At 48.8% G+C, this 23,607-nt stretch overlaps 1 protein-coding gene across 7 annotated transcripts in view; it reads right to left on the bottom strand.

Moving 5' to 3' along the window:
• The window catches only part of FRMD4A (FERM domain containing 4A), a 310,088-nt gene that overhangs the window by 142,815 nt on the left and 143,666 nt on the right, over positions 1 to 23,607 (bottom strand). For all 7 annotated transcript variants that reach the window (XM_035021598.1, XM_035021605.1, XM_035021599.1 and 4 more), the window contains exon 3: positions 7,473 to 7,567. In XM_035021598.1, the coding sequence (XP_034877489.1) occupies positions 7,473 to 7,567 (95 nt within the window). The remainder of the gene's footprint in view (positions 1 to 7,472; positions 7,568 to 23,607) is intronic.

The raw sequence follows: 23,607 nt of genomic DNA, 5'->3' as shown, positions 1-23,607 counted from the left end.
TGGCGATAGGTCAAACTGTGGGGCCAGTAATAAATATGCAATTGCTTCCGGGCAACAGAAATTGGATGCATTTATTTAACAGATTGCTTTTAACTTCTACATATAATACAAATAGATTTTTGTTTTGAGTGTTGGCACCTTCAACAGAGATGGCCCTAAGGAGAGCTTTGTTTATAGGGAGCTACCGGAGGGTGGAGGTATGTGATAAGTCTGTCTGAGCTGATCGCCTCTTGGACGCCCAAGGGGGAACAAAAAGTTGTACCTTTTAGAGGTTTTTATTGTAGATAGGTTATTTCCTATGGAATGAATTTCCAAAGAAAGCCAAAGCAAGAGCATGAAAATTCTTACGGATGTCACTGGATGGGGGGCAGGGAGTTGGGCAGAGTGCTCTTCAAAGGGAAAAATGTTTAGCTAGTTCGTGTCCTTAGTTAGAAATACATGGGCACATTGGGAATAGCTCAGGGAGAGTGATTAGCTAGAAACTCTCAAATAGTGGCCTTCAATTATGTGAGAGAGCGTGTGTGAAAGAGAGAGAGAGAGACAGAGAGGGAGACAGACAGATGGACAAAGATGAGTATCGAGGAAAACAGATGGCTGTTCGGTCCCACTGACTTTATGGCTTTAATTTTTTATTTATGGAGGAACTGTTTGCTCCACTATGTTCTCTTAAGGCTGTTCTGAATTTTCTTTTGTAACATCTCCTGCAATATATCTGATTATTTACCTCCTGAACTAAAAATACAAGCCTTACGGGGGGTCAAAGCTAGTCATTTCTCTATTTCCAGGGCTTAACAGCGGATGCTAAATAAACCTTGCCTAAAGAACAAATACATCAGCTTCAAATATGCTCCATTGATCAATGCTGCCAGGGTGATGACAGCCATCCACGTAGAGACACGGCTCCTGCCCTAAACGGTCTCCATACTTGGGGAAAATTCACCGCTCACCAGCTCCAGGATCTGAGCTCCACCATCTCGCTCACACTGGGAATGAAAAGGTCAGAAGACATGGATCCCTCCGGCCTCCTAGGATGGCCGCGTTCTTTTTTATTTATCTCAGCTGCACACAGGAAGAGTCCTAGACCCCTTCTCTGGTCACTAAATAGAAGGTACTGTGGTTTGCCAGACATCTGGATGTCTACACGGGCTGTCTCCGGGGTAGCACTGAGCGCTGAATGCCATGTTCCCAGGAGCAACAGTTACGACCCAGGCACGGAGGTCTTGGCATCGATTTTCCTCCCCAGTCTCCTGGTACAGAGCATTTCATGAATGGAAATCCCAAACCTATTTCTAAAATTACTTTCCCAGCACCGTATCTTCCTGTTGTTTCTCCTGCAAGGGGAAAACTGCTTTTCTATGTTATTTTCAAATTGTAGATAAGCTTGAGACTGGGAATGCTCACCACCTAAACCCTTCTCAGATGCCTCCGCCATTGCTCGTCATGCTTCTCCTGGAGGGGAGCAAGGACTCAGAGGGTTCTCCCCACTGTCCCGGCACTGGACTACGGATGCATTTCCAGTACGAGGCGCTCGGGACTTAAGTTATTTGGATAAATCAGACTGCAAATAGTACCAATCAATGATGCGATTAATGGAAACATAGCATGTTGTTAAAAAAAAAAAATCCTTAATTGGTTCTTATGCTAGGATTCTGGCTTCACGGTGTCTGTGAACCCTCTAAAATTTGAGCATAAATTATTATGTGTGAAAATTTTGGTGGAGGTGATGGAACGTAACCTGTTAACAAATTTCAAAGGGTTCTGTGATTAAATAAGAGGTTAAGAACTAGTCATTTTCTTAATTGGCATGTGAAAATACACTCTAGCTGTACCTGGCTTTTAAAATATGCAATGATGGCTAAACAAGTTTCTTTCTCCCTCAGCTTTCTGAATACTTCTTCAAGGCTTTCATTACATGAATACTCATTTACAGCATCTGACACACAATTCTTCACATTTTTAATAGGAGATTCAAATTAAAATCTAAATACACTATGAAAATCATTACTTCAACTTGCGGTGTGTTTGGCTAATTCTGTTAAATAGACTAAAAGTTATTTTAAAAATTTATTATTATTATTATTATTCTTAGAGATTATTTATTTTAGAGATAGAGAGAGAGCATGAGCGGGAGGGGCAGAGGGAGAGGGAGAAAGAATCTCAAGCAGACTCCACGCTGAGCACAGAGCCTGACATGGAGCTCGATCCCACGACTATGAGATCACGACCTGAGCTGAAACCAAGAGGCAGATGCTCAACCGACTGCGCCACCCAGGTGCCCCAATTTTTATTATTATTATTATTTTAAAGATTTATTTATTTATTTGAGAGACAGAGCACACACATGTGTGCAGGGAGGAGGGGCAGAGGGAGAGAAACTCTTAAGCAGACTCCACCCTGAGCACGGAGCCTGACAGGGGGCTTGATCTCAGGACTCTGGGATCACAACCTGAGCCAAAACCAAGAGTCGGATGCTTAACTGACTGAGCCACCCAGGCGCCCCTATTATTACTTTTATAAGTAGGCCCTACACCCAACGTGGGGTTTGAATTCTCGAACCTGAGATCAAGAGTCACAGGCTCTACCTACTGAGCCAGCCAGGCACCCTTAGGATAAAAGTTATTTAGAGCTTTTGATGATGGGATCCTCTGTCAACAGTTAAAAACTTAACCAAAAAATTATACACCTGGCTATGAAGGGTGTTTGCATATGTCCAAACTCATAGAATTGCACACATGAAATATGCATGGTTCTTTGTGTATCAATTATACCTCAATAAAGCATTTTCCTTTAAAAAGAAACTGAAACAGGGGTGCCTGGGTGGCTCAGTTGGTTAAGCGTCTGCCTTCGGCTCAGGTCATGGTCCCGGGGTCCTGGGATTGAGCCCCACATCGGGATCCCTGCTCGGCGGGGAGCCTGCTTCTCCCTCTCCCTCCACTGTTCCCCCGGCTTGTGCACGTGTGCATGTGCGCTCTCTCTCTGTCGAATAAATAAATAAAATCTTAAAAAAAAAAAAAGAAACCCAAACAGAGGAAACAAAATGATGATGGAGAATAGATCAGATAACTACAAACAGGGCTTTACTGATTTAAATTATGCAGCCAGAACCATGGGCTCTCGAAACAAAACAAAATAAAACTTGGGTGTTAAAACCAAATAGTCCATGGAAATATCTCAAAAATAAAATGTACAAATAACTTTCCTTCAATGATGGGTAAGTGAAAAATTTCAGTTATACCGTATGTGCTCATGGAAACACTAAATCTGAGCTAGTTCTCAAAACATTAGGTTTCCTGACTCTCCCCGAAATGGAGAGAGTCCGTAACTGCGCAGGTCCCCGGTGTGTCTCATGACATAATTGGTCATGTCTGGCCCCAAATACTCAAAGTTTGAGTGAACTCAGCTTCGCTTCTTAGATCTTAGGGAGGATGCAGAAGAAATTCCCTCCAACTTTCCCCTCTCCCTCTAGAACAGGGCTTTTCAAACTTGGCTACTCATTACGATCTGTAGGGGAGCTTGGAAAGATCTGGATGTTCAGGCCACAGCCAGACCAAATAAGTCGGAATTCGGGGGGTAGGTCCCAGGCACTGGTATTTTATAAAATGTCTTGGTGACGCCAATGTGCGGTCAAGGCTGAGAACCGCGACTCTAGCAAAACATAATTATTTTAAGATCAAATTTATACCAGCTCTCACTTTGCTTCAGAATGTTTTAAAGGCTGCCAAAATGTCATTGTTTGCAGGGACCATCAGCATTCAGACCATATACAGATGACCACTGATGTCTCTTTGTATTAGTTATTAAAAATAAGAGGGGGCTAAATGCAATCGGATCTTGGAACAGAAAAAAAAAGGGCATTCGTGGAGACACCAGTAAAACTCAAATGAGGTCTGTAGTTTAGTACCAATAGTATCAGAGTTTACTAGTTCCCATGCTAATCTCTCAGTTTTGAAAAACGTCACACACTTTGTAAACTGTAACAATTGGGGAAGCTGGGTGGTGGAGGGTCTGCGGGGAACTCTGCTCTTTTTGCCAACTCTTGTGAGTTTAATTATTTCAAAATAAAAAGTTAAAAAGTGAAATTAAAACAGGGGAAGCAAGTACTAATGCTGCAAAACTGCAGATTAGCCAACGATATTAAATATCCTGGGGCCCAGAGTTGTGCCTGGTGGATTTAGGCACTTTATTGAAGAATATAACCTGATGGTGTGAGAGAAGCTTAGAGAACCTTCCAATTTCCTGTCTTCCTTCTTTTTTTTTTTTTTTTTTTAAGATTTTATTTATTTGCGGAGAGAGAATGAGAGACAGAGAGCATGAGAGGGAGGAGGGTCAGAGGGAGAAGCAGACTCCCCGCCGAGCAGGGAGCCCGATGCGGGACTCGATCCCGGGACTCCAGGATCATGACCTGAGCCGAAGGCAGTCGCTTAACCAACTGAGCCACCCAGGCGCCCCTCCTGTCTTCCTTCTGCTTTTATAGACCTCGTCTCCAGCCCCATCCAGATCCTACAAAATGTCATCAACAGCAGTTAGTACGAAAGGCCTTGCTGGCCATCGATGACCTTAAAGTCATCTAGTCTACTATAAGGAATCTGATACTGCTGGGGGGGATCGTACACTTGTTCAGTATTTTACAGCTCACGAGCCCTTTCCAAATGTTAGTCTTGTTTGATGTGCATTAGGAAATAGGCAAATCCACAAGGTACACCATGGGCTGTAATAAAAGATGGAACTTCGACTTCTTTTTATTATAGGAGGCACAGTGTTGCACCTGCATAAATCCCTCACCCACACACACCGTACATCACGCACAATTTGAACACACGGCTATTAAAAGATTCTATATGTTGGGGGCGCCTGGGTGGCTCAGTCAGTGAAGCGTCTGCCTTCGGCTCAGGTCACAATACCGGGGTTTTGGGATCGAGTCCCACATCAGGCTCCCTGCTCAGCGGGGAGCCTGCTTCTCCCTCTGCCTCCGCCCCCTCCCACCGCTAGTGCTTGCTTTCTCGCTCTCAAATAAATAAATAAAATCTTTTTAAAGAAATAAAAGATTGTATGTGAGTCTGGCAGCGCCCAGAGTAAGGGCCAGAGGTGCCTATTGCAAGGCTAAGTGCTCTCTGACGCACGACTACCAACCTAGGCGGGGGCTCAGCTGCAGGCACAACTTCATGGTGGCAATTGTCCTCCTCCCTCCTGCCAGGAAAAGGAGGAAAGTTCAGATGACCCACAAGGCCATCAGCCAACATCTGTTGGCCCCAGGGGTTGTCAGGCCACAACTGACTGGGCCCTGAGTCACGGCCACCCCTTTGTTTCTGTCTCCTTGGCTAGTCCCTTGGGGGCTCTGGTTCTTGATTTCTGCGGGGCGCCCCTGACACTAGCCAGGTCCCCGTGAGTCGGGCCCACCTGGCAGCTGCAGCCCTTGCCCACTGAGCTCCCATCAGCTTTTGCTGCTCTGACACTTGCTGGACGGATCCTCCCGCCTGGCCTGGGGTGAAGGGGACGAGGGTGGCCACACTCTCCGTGGACCCTGCCAGAGGATGGCTCCCATCCTCCCGTGACTTCCCCCCACAGAGCCCTCCACGCCTCCAGTTCCATCACTCAAGGGAGTAGGATGCTTCCTGGCAGCCTGGCCTCACACTCACGTGCTCAGGGGCACACTCATGCTTTCCTGGCCAGCCCAGAGAACTGGGAGCACTAAGATCGATGGCACACAGGCTGGGTTTTTTTGTTTTGTTTTTAAGTAGGCTCCACGCCAGCATGGAGCCCAATGTGGGGCTTGAACTCACGACCCTGAGATCAAAACCTGAGCTGAGATCAAGAGTCAGACGCCTCACCGACTGAGCCACCCAGGTGCCCTGAGGGTGACTTTCTACCTTACAGCCAATTCATTCTGGCCTGTGCTGTTCAGGCAGAGATGTGCAACATTCAGCAGGCGTATTTCTTCTTCGCTGGCCTGGGACAACATGCACATTCTTTGATTCTTGTTTATTCAAAAGGGAAGTCTAATTGGGGCTCATGCAGGGTGCACGGATCTTTTACAAGAGTAAACATACTCGGGCAATGTGAACAATGGGATATGATTAATTGAAACTTCTGGTTTCCTTCTAATTAGTGAAATGTATGACTAGCAATTTAGAGGGTTTAACCGTGATTCTCAGGGAAAGGGGTAGAAAACATCTACATCTGTGAATGTAGTTGCGATGTATATTTGTTTTAAAGCATTTATTTTCTTACTATGCTGGCTCCTTCCCACCAGGTTCCTCCAGCTCCCAGCCATGCTCACTGGCCCTACTTGTAGGCACAGTGATCATTCTAGACAAGGGCAACTCTCCTGCTTTCCTTCCTGCCCAGTTCCCGAGGCCGACCTGGCCCCTCCTGGCTCTCCTGAGGAAGACAGAGCTCTGCTCCCCACGCCTGCAACCTGGTTACACCACCACGTGAAACGTTGCTAATTTAGAGGGCGAATGTTCCAGTTCATCCAAGACAGTCCTCATTTACGTGCCCTTTTACTCACACCGTCCCAGGGCAGACATCAATCAGATGGCCACCCTGCCCACTTGCAGCTCCTGAGGCTAAGTGCACCCGTGTGCAGGTACATCTGATGACCCTTCCAACTGTCCGATGTGGGCCCCTCCTGCCCTCGTGTCTGAGTCTGTCCTGCCTCGATGGCACCATCTTGATGGAGGGGGCACGCGCCCGCCTCCCCATACTGTCTTGTCCAGCCACTAACCTAACCATTCTCTTTAATATTCTAGGAAATCGTCTCTGTAATTCTAAGCATTTGGAAAGAGAGAGAGAGAGAGAGTGAGTGTACACAAAGGAAAAAAATTGTGAAACTTTTCCTTTTTGCATTTTATCTAGGAATCTGTGCAGGTATTCAACGTACTCTTTGGTAACAGTATATTAAGAAGGAAATTGAAATTTTAGCAAAGATATTCCTTGCCTGGGTCGCAAAATGCCACTTTATAGAGCCAAATTGAAAACCACTGAAAACAAATGTACTTTTCATCAGATGAATGATACGAATTTTCGATTTTTATATTCTCTTTCAGCCGAGACAGTGAAACTGCGCAGATACTTTCCATTTTGAGTTTATCATCAAATTCATTTCCTGTTCCTGTTACTTTAACATTGGAGAGAAATATTTAATTTCCAGAAGTTTTCATTTAACTCTAATAGGAAACAAACCCATACAAAATCGACTTTAAAAAAAAAAATAAACATGTCAGTTCTGAACATGGACCTGCTTGATTATAAGAACCAGTTTACCTAATAATTTTATATGAGCATTGCCCTAATTATATCCTTTGGCTGTTCCAGGCATGATCACAAGGTCTTTGAAAATCAGACGATGAACCTGGACTGACCCTGTAGCACAGAACCCAAGCGGCCCGCTGAGTGCATGTTGACAGATGGGACAGTGCAATGTCAGGGTCTCACTCTCCCTGAAGGTTTGGAGGGCCCGTGGCGGCACTTACGTCTCATCTGTGAAGGCTATTCCAAAGTATTCCTTTTCCTTCAGATTGAAGTGAGAGGCCACGAGGTCCAGCAGCTCCTTGGCCAAAAGCTTGGGCTGGAGGGAGAGTAAGGGGGAAAAAGGACAAGTGAGTAGAAGTGACTTTTCCTAAGTCACGCAATCTCAGGTTGATAGAATATTTTAAATGGGATGTCAAAGCTCAAGTACATCAACACCCATGATTTTTGGAAAACCCACAGGAGTAGGCAATGAGGACGCCTCCGAGCAAAAAGCCAAGCACAGGGTGACGAACAGGTGGAGACCTTCCGCCTTGTTGCCCTGGTAGTTTGTTCTAGAACAAATGGTACCTGCTCTTTGGCAAGGCTGTCAAGCCCTCCGGCTCTTCTTCCCCACACAGGAGAACATTTTATGCTGCACCAACAGGAAGATGCCTTATGTGGATATATTTTTATGTATATACACGTAATATATAGTCACATAGTATGTACTACATGTCACACCCTGGTCTAAGCACTAGTATTATACAAATACCAGAATCTCTGCTCCTCATCACAACCCCAGGAGGTGCTCCTGTTATTAACTGTCATATGGGGCAGAACCAGGCACCAGAGATGAAGCAAGTGTTGGGACTGGGATTTGAATCCTTGCTCCAGAGACTCTGCCCTTGACCACTCTATCCACTCCATAATTCTGAATACAAACATTAAAAGTACCCTCCTCCAGGAATGTTAAAATTAAGGCCAAAGAACCTTGGGATCGGAATTTAAGCATAAATGACAAATTCATCCTCCAGTTGCCTTTCCAAAGGAGAAGAACAGTCTTTATGTGAGAGTGTTTTTATCATAAACTCTTTTTAAAACACCTTTGCCAATCTAAAGGAGTGTGCCAGAGATTTAGGCATGAAACCACTGTCGAGGTCCATATTTTTTTTTTTTTTTTTTTTAAGATTTGAGAGAGACACAGCACGAGAGGGAACACAAGCAGGGGGAGTGGGCGAGGGAGGGAGAAGCAGGCTTCCCGCGGAGCAGGGAGCCCGACGCAGGGCTCGATCCCAGCACCCTGGGATCATGACCCAAGCCAAAAGGCAGCTGCTTAACTGACTGAGCCACCCAGGCACCACGACAGTTTAATGTCTTATTTCACTTTCTGAGTGTTGCTATGAACCACACTGAGTCCCCTTCCAAAACTGTATGTTGAGGCCCTAAATCCCCTCTGTGGTGGCATTTGGAGATGGGACCTTTGGGAGGGGAACTGGGGTTAGATGAAGTTATAAGGGTGGCGCTGTCACGAATGGGATCAGTGACCTTACGAGAAAAGACACCAGAGAGATTGCTCACATTCTCCCTCTCCACCATGTGAGGACACAGGGCCAAGTCAGCCGTCTGCAAGCCAGGAAGAGGGCCCTCATGAGAACCCACCCAGGTTGGGCACCCTGGTCTTGAACTTCCAGCCTCCAGAACTGTGAGAAAATAAATTTCTGTTGCTCAAGCCCCCCAGGCTGTGATATTTTGTAATGGCAGCCCAACGTGACTAATTCAGGTACACTTCCCTTTAATTCAACAAATATTTACCGACTGTCTAATGTGTGCAGGGCACCTAGCCAATCCTGCAGGACACAGAGAAATAAGTGGCACATAGCACCTGCCGATAAGGAGCGCTTATCAGGGGCACAGCCTACAAGCTCATGTTCATTTTAAAATGCCAAAGCAGATAGTTTCCTTTGCTGTCTCACTCCCGGGCTCACAGGGTAGCCGGGTCTGGGCCTCCATGACCATCAGTTTACCAATAAAAGCAACTGGAAACGACAGGACTGGGCTTGAAGCTAGGGCAGAGCGTCCTCTCCCTGGAAGCCGGAAATCAACAGGAGAATCTATTATGATAAACTAACACTATCTAATATATTATACTTCTGCTCATGCTAAAATGTGAAAAGGTGAATAAGTAATCCCTGTAACCAACAGGGAATTCAAGATTTTCTGTAAGATCCTCCTTCATAAACGGTAGACAGCCTACCATGGGGATCCAGACGCGGTGGGGTAAATGTGGCTCAGCTCAGGATGTCACCAATCAATTACAAAGTAGATCAAAGGGGGGTGGGGTGCAGGTTGTGTTTGCTGCAGGCTCAGCACTACCTCCAGCTCCCCCCCGCCCCCGCCCCGGAAGGTCCCTGGCTGCCCAGGTACAGAGCATTTAATGCAGAGGTCGTGACCGAATGTAAGGTAGGTAGGCTGACTTTTAAATCGCAATGTACCATACTTTATCTATCCAAATGATTGCTATTCCTTTCAAAGTAGTCACAGTATTCCTATGATGCCTGCTAATTCTTAAAACATTTTTGATGATCTTTTGGGTTGCCTTTGAAGCTCATGTCATATTAGTAAAAGCATCCTCACTGGTGATAAACTTTTTGCACTCAGAATGGAGTTGATTTTTTTTTTTTCTAAGTGGCAAAAGTCACTTAAAGTCGAGTGTAGTGAGTGGGACAGAGGGGGAGGAGGAGGTGGTCCAACTGGTTTTATAAAATGAGGTGTGACTATTAGGTAATTATTGTGGGTTCTTGGGGTTTATGGTGAGGTTTCTGACCCCAAACTGAAAATGACAGAAACCAGATTTCCTTCCCTTTAAGATTAAATGTTAAAGCCAACATCTCAATGGAACTGATCAGAGACACATAAACTCACCCAGGAAGGGAAAGAATTACTCTCAGGGCTAGTACAGTTTTTCTGTAACGTCATTAAGTATAGTAATCATCCTATGGAAGGGGTGGGGTGAATGGAAGTTGTGTGTGTGGGGGAGGGATAGAAGGGGGAAGCAAATGGGGTCTTAGCCAAGAGGGCTTGGATACTGGGGCCCCAGCGGTAAGGCCTCTTATAGGCCAGACACGGAGGCAGGGGGCTACTTTAGCTGATCATAGGAAATGCTCATCCATGTAACTCTCCTTCTAACGTCGTGCCTTCTAAAGAACTCACCGAAGCCCTACCATGTCCTCAACATGGTGCTGAGCACTCTCCCATACGATCGCCTTGCCATCTAGAATAAGATCCTATCGTTCCTTTGCCAGTGGAGATTTTGAGACTTAGAGATGGCAGGCCGGCAGTCCTTGCTCTCACAGCAAAGCCAGGACTCCAGACAAAGTCAGGCCAGACTCCAGGGCCATGCGCAGCACCCCTCTGCTATCCTGCCCCTGCTGACTCTCCTTCCTGTGGGGGGAGATCAAGGATCACGTGCCCCGAGGGCCCCGTCTGGGTGGGGGCTGTGCCACTCACCGAGGCCAGTACTCTCAGTATGGATTTACACATTGGTACTTTGAACTTGGGTAATGTGGGTCTTCCCCCGAGGATGAAAAGCCATGTTTCTGAGTCTGCAGAGCTTAAGAACCGACTCGACATGCTGAAGAAATCACCCAAGTAATGGATGCCATTCCAGGAGCCTCGTGGAGACAGGCTTTTGGCTTCTCTGTGGTGACAGAGCCCTGTGATTTAGCCACAGCCCTGTCTACAGTGGGAAAACGAAATTTCTTGGTGACTCCTCAACTGAGGAACAGCAACACCACTGGATAAATTATCATCTCAAACTAACCCTTTGAAAGGACTGTACCTATCTGAATGCTCATCTTCAGTTAAAAAATGAAAAAGGTCAGTCCCGTTGCTTTACGCGACAGTTATGATGGGTCACATGCACCACTCTCAGTGAAGAAAAGCCTAAATTTATTACGCACAATTTACAAATAGGCAGATAAAGACACTGAAGGGAAAGAGAGCGAATGCAGAAGACGCTGAGGTTACAACTCCTGAATCTCATGCCCTTTGAAAAGCCACACTCTTCCTTCTACTGTCACGATGAGTGGTGACAGCCCGGCGGGGAGCTGCTGATTGCTGGCAGGGAGGGCTCCGCTCCCACTGGCCTGACGGATGTGTAGAGTGAGCGGTTAAGCCACTGTGACATTTGGGGTGGTTTGTCCTCACAGCACAACCTCGCCTATCCTGATTGATTCAGGCACCGTATCAATGACTCTTTAATTCTCTGTATGGCTGGTTTAAAAACCACTTAAGGCATCAGCCCTGTGATTTCCTGATCTTGCAAACGGAGACAATATCCCACCTTGACATGTTAGTGATTAATGAACTACATTGTTCTGAACATTTCTTCAACTCACTTAGAGAAAGTTGCTGGGTAAGCAGAAAGCTTTATGCCATTATGTACTTTCAAGGGATGTTTACAGAATCCTGCTGATTACAGTTTACTGGTTACTTGTGCTATAAACATTTGTGGGGCTTTGCAGGGACCAGGCTGGGAGTGAGGTCAGAAAGGCAGCTGGTGGCCCAATCAAGTTCTACTGGACACACTGGGCAAGCTGAGTGTGTCTCAGGTTAGAAGCAGCCTGTTCTGGGTCACGGGTGCTGTCCTGGCCCCACGAGGTCAGTACATTTCAGACTAACTTTCTCCCAGCCTGTAATTAACTACGCTCGCTCAGTAGTCTCTCCCTTTTCATTTTCCTTTCTCTTCTCAGATTCTTTTTCCATTTGTCCTCTAAGTTTTTATTCCTCTTTATATTTGACAAATAGAATCTCTTTATAGATGTCCCACTCAAAATGTGCTGCCTGATGGGAGCTGCTCAAGACACTAGCGGGATGGCTTTTCTGGGGCTAACAGAGCTTAGAAACCTGGGTTTTGGTCACATTCTTCAGGGAAAAGGGCAGAGTAGCTCTTTGGCATTGCAATGTGGCCCTACCACCCAGATTTGAGTTCCCCAGGGCTCTCGACTATTCCAGGGGGAAATGTGCTCATTCCCAGCACACACAGGCTTCCAGAATAGACCCTGTTTCATGCCTGGTCTGCCTTCCAAGGTGGGACATGATCAAAAGAACACTTCACACAGAGGGGGGGCTATGAACTGCTCTAGGGATGTCCCCAGGTGATGATCCTTCCAGATGATCACCGTGAGCCGCCTTGGCAGAGCCCAGAGAGAGGAACTGGATGACCAATGGCACCCTGGCTCCTCTCTAGTTTCCCACATGGTATTTTACCATCACTATGAACTTAACACGGCTACATCCCAGACGGATGCTCTTGGACAAAATGTACCACCTCTCTGAGCCACAGAGTGCCCATTTCTAAAATGGCCAACTAGGTCCATGAACTGGATTCCTGCCTTAAAACATCCACCTTTATTTTATGCATCATTACATGTCATTTCTTCCTTCCCTAAAAAGTACCCAACCTTCTCAAGGTCTACCCACCTATTCTCAAAGACTTTACCACCATTCTGCATCCCCCACCCACACCCCTTGATCTCTTAAATCTAGTCAGTTTCTTACATAATTTTGGGCAAGTTACCTAACCTCTCTGGGCCTCAGTCTCCTCAGCTGCAAAATGGGGGTGATGACTATACCCACACCCCAGGGCTGTTCTGAGGATTAAATGAATTAATATTGACCTGTACAAGGTGCTTAGACAATTAACTGGCACAAAGCGAGTGTCTTATGTTATTTTTCCAGACCCCCATGACCTCACCTATGAATTATTATAAAAATCTTCTAAAATGGTGTCAGTTTATAAATGCCAGCCTGAATTTGAATTCAGGCTTTTTGAATCTGAATATAATTCTTTGAATCTAGGTCTAGTTTACCTATGCAACCTCACTCTGCCCAGTTCCCTGTAAGTACTCAATTCTGTTCAATCTTTTGTACTGGCATAAAGGAAACACCAATCTCATTTTTACTTCCAAACTTTTGCCCACAGCATGCTCTCTCCTCCCCTTTCCCATTTAAATTTATCCTGTTCAACGCCCACTTCTTCCAGGAAGCCATCCCTAACCATGCCACTTCCAAATGGTCTCTTTTAACTCCGAATCTCTATAACATTTACCACATGTACCTCAGTCACCCTTAGCATGCTCTTGTGTTGTGGCAAATTTATTTTAATTAAAGCAATTTTAAATAGAGGGGCACCTGGGTGGCTCAGTTGGTTAAATGTCAGACTCTTGGTTTTGGCTTAGGTCGTTATCTCATGGATGGTAAGACTGAGCCCCACACTGGGCTCTGCATTCAGCAGGGAGTCTGCTTGAAGATTCTCTCCCTCTGCACACCCACCCCTGCTCACTCTATCTCAAATAAATAGATCTTTAAAAAATTGTAAACTCTAGTAAAATGCTCATAACATAAAATCTACCATCTTAGCAACTTTTAAGTATACGGTTCAATATTGTTAAGCATATTCATATTGTTGTGCACCCAATCTTCCAGAACATTTCCTCTTACAAAAAAACCCCTCTGTACCCATTAAACAACTCCCTCTTCGCCCTCTCCTAGCCCCTGGCAACCACCATTCTGCTTTCTATCCCTATGTGTCTGACTACTCTAGATACTTCCTATAAGTCCCCCACAGTGCCTGACATAGAGTTCCTAACAGCAGGGAACTCCACACTGGTGGGTTGGTTGGTTGAGGCGTGAGTAACCTGGGATCTCAGGTCAAACCTTGGATTAGTATTTGAATTCTTTCTTTACAGTACCCGGGAACTTTCGGGGCAAGGAAGCCATACAGGAACATCCAGGCGGGGAAGCCTCTGTCTCAGAGCTGACCCTGGGTCAGTCAATGGCACAGTGGGTTTCAACGCGGGGGGGACTCTCTCCTCAAACCCTTTCGGGTCATCCACTGTCCCCTTGGGGCATCTCACAAATTCTAAATCAAGGGAATTGCCACCCCTGAATTAATTGCATTAAAAAGAATTAAAACATCAAATGGCTCCCATCTGTGCTTCCAGAGGAACTAAGGTCCCAGGGCCCGAAGACTGGTCCCTCCGCTCCCCCTTCTCTCCCCTCCTCCCCCAAGGCCATTTTGGACAATTCGCTTTTCCTGCAGCGCATGTGCACAGGGACCACTGGACCACCAGCCGTGACTCCGCCCCACTGTCTGGCCCCGCCCCCCCGTGGCACCACGACCCCTTGAAATGGTGACTCCCTGCCCTGCAGGAGTGGCCTCCGCCGGGCGGGCGGCAGAACAGTGCAAAGAAACGCGGTCAGTCAGCCCTTTCCGGCCAAGTCCAGTGGAAATCTAGAGGGAGAGAGGGGTGCAGAAGGGCAGCTCCGAATACATGACGCCTGAGCTCATCGCCCCTTTGAAGCCCCTGCCTGTTATTGTGGTCCCGAGCAGCTGAGAGCCTGTCTCCTGCCCTCCCCTTGCCTCCGGGGGCTCTGCAATAAGCAGGCAAGCGCTTGTTGGCTGCCCATTATTCCTGGGGAGGGGGCGCCCGTGATGGAGAGAAAGCATGAGGTCATTCTGCACGGGGACAAGGGTCCGGCGGCACTCCTCGCCCGCCCCAGTCACCCTCTTGATGCTCTGGCTGATTAGCTTGGGTGGGAGGCTGGCTTCCTTCCTGTGCTCAGAGCACGGCCCTGGGCTCTGGGACAGGGGCAAAGGGAGGCCGGGTCCTTTAGGCAGGCTGATGTGAAGAACAATGGGGCCTGGGGGCTTCCAGGGCCCCCCCCCCATAGGTAGCAGGGGTCCTGAAGTTAAGTTGGTCTGCCAGGGAGAGCATCTCTCTATTCAGAGGTCCCCATCGAGCCTGAACCCCAATCCACGAGAGGATATGAGACAAATGCTGTATCTTCAGCTTAGGAGTGGCCAGCAACGCAACTCGTCCGCAAAGCTAGCGTGGACACAGCCGACTAACAGCTTCTGTCCACGGGTGCGGCTTCTGTCCCATCACTGCCTGAGGTGCTTTACACAAACCGATGGGTCAGTCCTCACCAGCAGCCCAGGAGTAGATGCTGCTATCACCCCCACTTGGTGGGAGGAGGAAGCTGAGGCACAGAGAGAAGTAACTGGCCAACCCCCCACCCTAGTAACCGGCACATCTTAACCCTACAGCAAGTGAGTGCAGGTCACTCTGGAAGGCTGGGTCGTATAAGGAGCACGGGAGACCATGTACCCACCCCGCTCAACTTAGAGGGGAGGAGACGAAGGGTCACGGGGTGGAGAAGCCTGTCCAAGGATGAGGGAGGTCACCTTAGCTGCTGGCTTCCTGGCCTCTCCCCCCCAACACTGTCCTTCTCGGCAGGCCTCCCCCTGCCCGGTTCTGGGCTGCAAGCTGCATTTATATCATCTAATTTAATCTTCAAAACAATCCTGCAGTAGTTTCTGGAGGAGGACACGGGGGCTCACAAGTGCTAGTGTGTCCAAGGTCACAACCCCCCAAGGGCACAGAGTACATGCAGAGCTTACGTCTGTGAGTGGTCCAAAGCTTTGGCTTTAACGACTGGGTACGGATCCAGCAAGTAACCAACAGTGCCATCAGGAGGGGACTGAGCTGCTTTTTCCAAATGCAATAGAATTTTGCCAGACAGTAAGTTCCTGAAGAGCAGGGATCAGGTTTTTATGGAATAGTGTAGCCCTGCACCCCAGCACAGGGCCCGACACACAGCAGGTGCCTAATACAGGTTTCTCATTGGTGGACTGGGATAGACTGAAGGGTCGCGTGGTTGACTGTTACAGCAGCCTGGCGGGGAAGTGGACCACGGGAGAGGAGGACACCCACATACTCTCTCAAGCGCAGATCTGCCAGGCAGAGATTGCGTTGCTGCACCCAGAAGAATCCCAAGAAGGGATGCATCACGTCCGTGTTCCTAACCCCTATTTCAGTGCACCTCTTCCTCCTACCCTGACTCCTCCCTGATGCCCACTAGCCCACTAGGTCACAACCGGCTCCTTTAATGGCCTCCCTCCCCCGCCTTCCCTGTTCCCTCTCCTGCCAACAGACTCTGCCACTAGCCCGGAGATGGGGACTCCAGCAACAGCCCTCCACCTCTGTGCACTTCCCGGAGAGCATTCTTTCTACAATACTGTTTTATCCCCTTGTTCTCTTCCTCTTCTTTCCACATGGTTTCTTCCACATTTCGCTGAGAGACAGCCTGGTCTCTGGCCCCGAAAAGTTGGGGCCGCTATCCGTCTGGGAAGCTGCGTCCTTCTCATCCCTGCATTTGAATGATGCCCAATGGGAAGGCTTTGACAGGCGTACATAATTACCGCTCCTCCAGAAATGCAAAGTGCTTCTGCCAGCCGGCTGGGGAGCCTGCTTTAGTCAGGCTCTGCCCCCCTTGGGACCCTGGGCGGGCGGGCAGGTGTTCATTAGGGAGCGCCTGCTGATTCACAGAGTAACCCCCAGACTCCAGCCCGCTCACGGCAATGTCACAAGGACTGTTCTTCCAGGGTGGCTCTCCTCGGCAGACTCTTTGCAGTAATGAAATAACTGTTTCACTGAGGCGAAAACACAAAAAGACACACAGTCGTCAACTTGGCTCTTCCGGGGAGGGCCGTCAAGTCTGCAGTCCTAACTCTGAGATATTTCCAGCAAAGCGGGGGATGCCGAGGTTCCTGGGATTCAAGCTTCATCCTCCACAGGCATCATGTCTACTGCTTGTATTTTTTTTCCTTCAAAAAGAAGCCGGCTCTACAACTCCGTCTTGACCCCGTCTTGTCTGAGAGTGAGTAATAAGACACGAGTTTGGGGTGTAAACTGCCCATACATTCACTGGGAGGTGAAATGAGTTTTCTCCAGGACCAAATGGGCAGATTACTTTTCCAGTCGGCCAAAAGGTACCAGGACCCAATTCGAACTTGAGGTCTTTCTGACATTGCACGCTGACCTATTCTCTTTGCTTGATGCTCAGGGAAGTGTGGAGAAGAGTGATGTTCAACAACGCACGAAACTGGATCTTTGAAGTTGGCTGTCTGTGGTAAATACAGAGGCCACGAAGCCTCAGGCTAGCTTTAATCATTCCAACCATCACTTTTATGGTCTGCAGTGGCTAGGAGCTCTTAGGAGTGTTGTTAGCGAAGGCACTGTATGGCCATAGGGCAGAGAGGAACAGGAGAGGTGGAGCCATTTGCTGGGGTAGGTAATTGATCTGCTACCTTTCCAATGTCATGGAGAGAAGAAGTGGCGCTGGTAGTCCTCTGCCCTGGGTGTGGCTGGTGTTCAAACAAGGTGACCCGCCTTTAGTAGGACAGTAGTGGTGGTGGTGGTGGGGGGGGAGTCTCTGTTGGTGGGGGGGAGTGTAAGTGTCCCTTCATGATATCTGGGCAGTGGGCTTGTAGTCAGACCACAGGGCTTGGAAACACAATTGTACCCTATGTGTATGCTGCTCGGCCTTTATTTTTGCTTTGAAACATGGGGACAATGTGAAGATCAAGACAGGATCGTTTATAAAGAACCTGGGGCATGAAAGGTGCTCTAGAAAAGCAGGTTCCCCTTTTCTCCTTCGACCAGTAACTGAATCCCCACACAAATCACTGAACTTCTCATCACTTCGCCAAGAAACCCACTCTGATCAGAATCTCAATCGTCTTTTTGATTGAACTGTCACACCCTTTATGTCAGGAACCATGAATCAATGCAGTACGAAGTAAGGAGGACAGAAAGCAGACCACTTCCTGTGGAATGCAACTTATCTGGGGAGACTTGCCCTAAATGGCACACCTTCTCCACTCCCCGTGTCCGCTCAGTAAGACCTGCCTCCATTCCCTGGAGTACTTTACCTCCTCCCATCTGTCCCCGCCTCCCGCTTCTGCAGGGTTAAAATGACACTTATCGGCTAGAAGAAAAAGAAGTGTCTCTCCAGCTCCAGGGAGATGCCTGGAGACAAGGCACCAGCTTTCCATTGTTTGTCAGTATTTTATTTGGAAGTTCCCCAAGCCTCCTCCCTGTGGATCCTTCCCCCATTGCTCCTGCAAACTGTTGGCAGGTACATGCTGAAGAGACAGTCCATGCTCTGCTGATGATGTCATTTTCAATATGATTAAAACGGTACTCCCCTGGGGGTGGGAGCGATGAAAAAGTGCAGGTACGGGTGTCCCGGGAGGCAAAGATCAACTTTGCTGAAAAATACTTATTCCTGAAAAGCAGTTTCATTAAAGTCAGACAAGCAGCAATGCCAAAGACACCACAGCCCACCCCCCACCATGCTAATTAAGTGGATGAGAACAGATGATCCGCCGCAGGGTCCAGAGAAAAATTGTGCGTTCGTAATATCCTCGTTCTCAGATCAAAAATATTATTTTATTATTTACCAGCCCCCGCCCCCAACCACTTCCAGGTTTGGAGAAGGCTTACAACATTTTAAATGGTATAAAATAGGGGGGATTAAGGACATATAGAAGACAGAGGCCACAGCAGAGGATCGGGCATAGGAGATAAACTAACCCCGGCCATCAGCAGACCTGACGAGGTCACACGGGCAAGTTCATCAGCAGGCTGAAGAGGCTGGCGAAGGTCCCACACACTTCCTTCCCTGGAAGTACACCAGAGAAGGAATTCCCCGTACAGTCCTGCACGGAAGGGCCAGCAGAGAGCATGTCTTCCACCTAGTTTCTGGGACTAAAAGAAATGCAGCTCACGTTTGCTAATTTAGCTCCCGACGAAGCCCAGGACAAGGCACTGTGCACCGTTTCTGCTGCTTGGAGCGGACTTTAGAGCCATTTCTCACTACTGGATGCTACATTCTGGGAGAGGCCTTAGATATTGTCGTAAGTGAATCTGGCCAAAAATTTTGGAGGCAATATTTTATTAGATTTTAAACACATGCTAATGTCAGACATTAGCAGTTTGGCATGGACATTCTGTCTTGATTTGAAAGCCAAGCCGCCTAAGAAATGCGAAGTCAGTCCCCATCCAGGCAAAGAGAAACAGGCTCCTGCAGACCGATAAGATGAGAGGAAGGAACTGTGTTTAAAAAAAACACGTTCAAAAAAGTGAAAGCAGGTGAACTGAGCCAAGTGCTCTTGGATCCCAGCGGGATGGATGGGAGCCCTGGTCGTGGGCCAGGAGGCAGGGAATGGCTTGGGTCCGCCCTTCCCCTAGGGCAGGTCTACAAGCACAGCCTAAGAGATGGCCAGGAGGGTGGGTCGGAGAGAGGGAGGGAGAAGGGGGTCTCTCTGCTCCCACCTGCTTCTGCTCTTGACTGCCCGGCTCCGCTCTGCACATCTGCTCCCACAGCCTCCGGGCCCCTTGCTCTTTGTCTACTGCCCAGACCACCTCTCGTTGGGGACCCTGCGTGCTGACCCCCGTGCAGACAGCTGTCTCCGTCTCACACCACTCCCTCCGGCGCCCTCCCTGCCGCCCCAGCACTCCACGGCTGGCTCCGCTCCAGGAGGTACCCCTGCCTCTCCTGATGCACTTGTCCTCCGACACTTTCATCTTTGTTCACATCTGTGTCTTTCCAAGAATGACCACCTCCTGGGAGCAGGAATGGTGTCGCATGCTCCTTTCTGTTAAGCTCGGCCTACATGGCCAGGGGTAAAGGGTTCCATGGATGGATGGAAGAATCCACGGATGAGTGAGCAGGGAGGCAGGGAGACGGGAAGTGTTCCCCTGGGTTCCATTCCCAGGTCAAGGCCCCCTCAATTCTCACACGAGCCCTGCGTGAGCTCATCTCTTCTGGTTCGAACGCCCACCAAATTCAAGTGTGTCCCAACATCAGAGGCACCAGCAACTGCTGCGATCTCCACTAAGTTCAGCAGGACTCTTCCAGAGAAGGGCCGGCTTAGGGGCCTGCTAGCCCCCAGCACCCTTACGAAGTGCAGCTGAGCAAATGGGGATGGTCTGGCAGTGGGAATAAAGAAAAGTCAGGATGCGGGTGCTCATCCCAGCCTGCTTTTGCCACCTGCCTGTCTCTCCGTGTCAAAATCGTTTCATCAAACTGAATCAGAGGCCTGGCCGGGCCACCTGCAACATATCACTTGAAGACTTCCAGCAAGATGATGTGTGTGCAGTGTGGGGGACCCTCTGACCCCGCTCGTTGCTGGTGTCTGCGTCCAGCAATGGCTCAGCTGGGGAGCTGCCCGTGTGTTCCTCCAGCTCGTCCTCACATTCTCCTTCCCAGCGCACAGTCAATACGCTTTACGTTCATAATAGCGTGTCAATCTGGAGAGAGAGAGAAATCATCCCGGGTTGTGACCCCACGGTGGCAAGTGTCACTGGTTGCTAGGCAGGGTGTCCTTTGGGCAGGGAGCTGTCACTCCTGGACCCTCCTTCCTTCACTTCTAGGAGGGAAGGGTCAGACGAGGGCCCCAGTCACCGGTACAAAGGAGACTTTGTTGTCTGGGCTGCTGTCTTTCAAAGCCTCTCTGAAAGTCTCCATCAAAGAAATCAAGGATTCAACTTGGCCGTAGCATTAGAATGAGAAGGTGAAAAAAAAAGGCAATGCAAAGATAACACATCTTCGTCCCAGAGCTTCTCTAAAGTCCTTGCTGTGGTAGGATGAGTCCCGGGCCCAGCTCAGAGTTCCAGGCGCTTGTCCCGACTCTGCTGACCCCAGAGTTCTGTGCTTCTAAGAGCAGAGGGGTTGGGATATGCAGTCGATTTCCCACTGCTTGATTTCACCTATTCTCATCCCCTGCAGAACCAGCGCGAGGCTCCAGAGAAACATAACTCCAGCGTTGCCACTGAACACTTCATAAGATACCAAAAGGAGAGTCTCACCCTGCAAGTTCATGGTCAGGGTCATACAGAGTGTGAGCATGTGCATATGCACACACACGCGTGCACATCTGCCCTCAATATCATGACTTTTGATTTTTTACTTATTTTTATTTTTTTAAAGACTTATTTATTTGAGAGAGAGTGCGCGCACCCATGATGTGAGTTGGGGGAGGGGCGGAGGGAAAGAATCTTCAAACAGACTCCCTGCTGAGTGCGGAGCCTGACTCCTACAACCCTGAGATCCTGTCCTGAGCAGAAACCAAGAGCCGGATGCCCAACCAACTGAGCCACACAGGCGCCCCAGGGACTTCCGATTTTTAAAAATTACTCCAGACCTATGTTCTTCCACATGATGCTTCTCAGATGAACACAGAGGCATGAGAGTGGTGGGACCCTTGCTTTCAGTCTGCCAGGTTTTTAGACCAAACATGCCTTCTTTGATCCCCTAGTAGAGCTTCCCTGGATGAAACTGACCCCGTGAGCTGCCAGCTGGAGTCCGGGGCATTGATCAGGGCCTTAAGGACCCAGGATCTCTCAGGTTAAGAAACAGGAGCAGCATGGGGTCAGACACCTGGATTGGAATCGGGGCTCATGAACTGTTGTGGGATCATGGCCAAGTAGCTTCATTTCTCAGAGCTTTAGCTGACTTTCTGTGAAATGGGTTTAATATTGCTGACCTTACAAATGTTGTGAAGATGACATAAGACCGTATGTCCAAAATGTAACTCAGTTCTTGACACATGCTTATGAAGGAATGCCTATTAATTCCCTTCACACTTTCTCTTTGCGCTTCCCCTGCCGCACCCCAGCTTATGTCCACATCCTCATCCCAGGCTGCCTTCTTTGCCTAGGAGCTCCCCGAGACTGTCACGACCAGGGAACACGACAACATTCGCTGGGGCTGAGGTACACTGGACGGGCCTCGTGTGTGTGTGGATGCACACCTTTATCAGAATTCATAAGCCCGCTCGATACCCCCAGACCTTCTTAGCTGAGCCCAAGAAAAGTCTCCTCTTGGTGCGTACCCTTCAAGACTTTCACTTCCTCGGTCAGAGAGCAGAGGGAAGAATGAAACAGAGCGAAAGTAAAAACAAAGCCCCGCCCTGACTTCCATTCTAGTGCATGTGGGGTGACAAATTAGACCACGAGAACCAATTCTCCCACGCGACTTCCCGGAGAGCAAGCCTGGACGCTGATTCCCTCCCTGCACACCTCTTCGGAGATATATCCCAGGCTGGCCTTTCCAACTACATGATTCAAATGCCCTCAAAGACGAGCCACCATACTCCCCAAATCTGTTCCTCAAACAGAACCTGGTGCTTTGTTCAGAGTTGGAGGTTCTAGAACGGGAAGCAGGAAATGTGGGCAGAAAGGTCACCTGGGATGTTGTTCTAAATTAGTGATTTCCAGCCTTGGCTGCACAGGAAGATGGCCTGGGAAGTTTGAAAAGCCTGAGCCCCAGTCTAGAGAGTCTGACTGAACGGGTCTCGGAGGGGCCCAGGAACCGGCTGGTTCTTATGTGCAACCGGGATTGAGATTCTAAAGGAAGAAACACGGACTTGGGGGGACATTTACCTGTGGTGTTATCAGAATCCTGATACCTTTCAGTTTATAGACTGTCTTCACATATATGTTCCCCTACAGCGGTGTGGCGTTCGTGATGCACGCGCTCTGTGCTGGGCCGTGTGCTGGGCGCAGGGCTATGCGACAGGAACTCACAGGGAAGCAGCCCCAACTCCCGACACATGCGGCCCCCACCACAGGCCACGTGGCTGAGAGCCCCGATTCCAGGGCTACGTGGCCTCGGCAAGTTAAATGAACCTCTCGATAAATAACAGCACTTACTCATCCTCACATTGTGAGGGTGAAAAGCCTGGCAGCAAGTAAGACCTTAGGACAGCATCTGGCATCTCACAAGGCCGTCAGAAGTGCTCAGGGATATACACGTTACCGCAGTTCATCTCCACAAGCCCATGAGACAAGTACTGTCGTCACTGTTATTCCTACAGCAAAGGTCCCACAACTGTCATGGGGTACCCGGGGCTTCAAACTCAGGCAGGCAGACTCTAGATCACATGCCTTGACCCGGGGAGGCCGTGACTCGGTGCTTCCGGTGCTGTTTGCGGGGAAGAAACAATTAAGCCCACTAAACGTGACCCGATGTGTGAGGGGTATCCTACAAGCAGGCCAGCCATGATTCAATAAAGCCTGGTTGGGTGAATGATAACACACCAAAGATGGGTGGGGCCCACACAGGGAAGAGAACGGGCCTCTGAGCCCTGTCACAGGTTGGGATCTGATTCTACAGGTTTAGGTGGGCGGATGACATGGCCAGATGCTATCACGACAGTTATGGGGAACTCGAGAAAACGGAACTGCTCCAGAGACTGAGGCACCATGGTCAGACGGATCACCCCAGATCACAGAGCCAGCAAGGGGCAGACTCGGAGTTCAACCCAGGGCAGAAAGACTGCTGAGCCACGTCTCAAGCACAGTACGATACTGCTTCCTGTCAGCGGGGAAAGTTTAAGACACCTCTACTCCCATTCTGAAGAGACGCTGTAATTTAATGCCCTGTAGGGTCCCCTAAATACCTTAGCATACCGTCTGGGAGACCAGTAGGTTAGGTGGTATCCCATGGCCAAGGTCTGAGATTTCA

This window comes from Mirounga leonina, unplaced genomic scaffold (assembly GCF_011800145.1).
Source record: "Mirounga leonina isolate KUSES-001 unplaced genomic scaffold, KU_Mleo_1.0 Mir_175, whole genome shotgun sequence".
NCBI classification, from domain to species: Eukaryota; Metazoa; Chordata; class Mammalia; order Carnivora; family Phocidae; genus Mirounga; species Mirounga leonina.
Note: the sequence above shows the minus strand (reverse complement) of the source record. Positions and strands in the feature narration are given on the sequence as shown.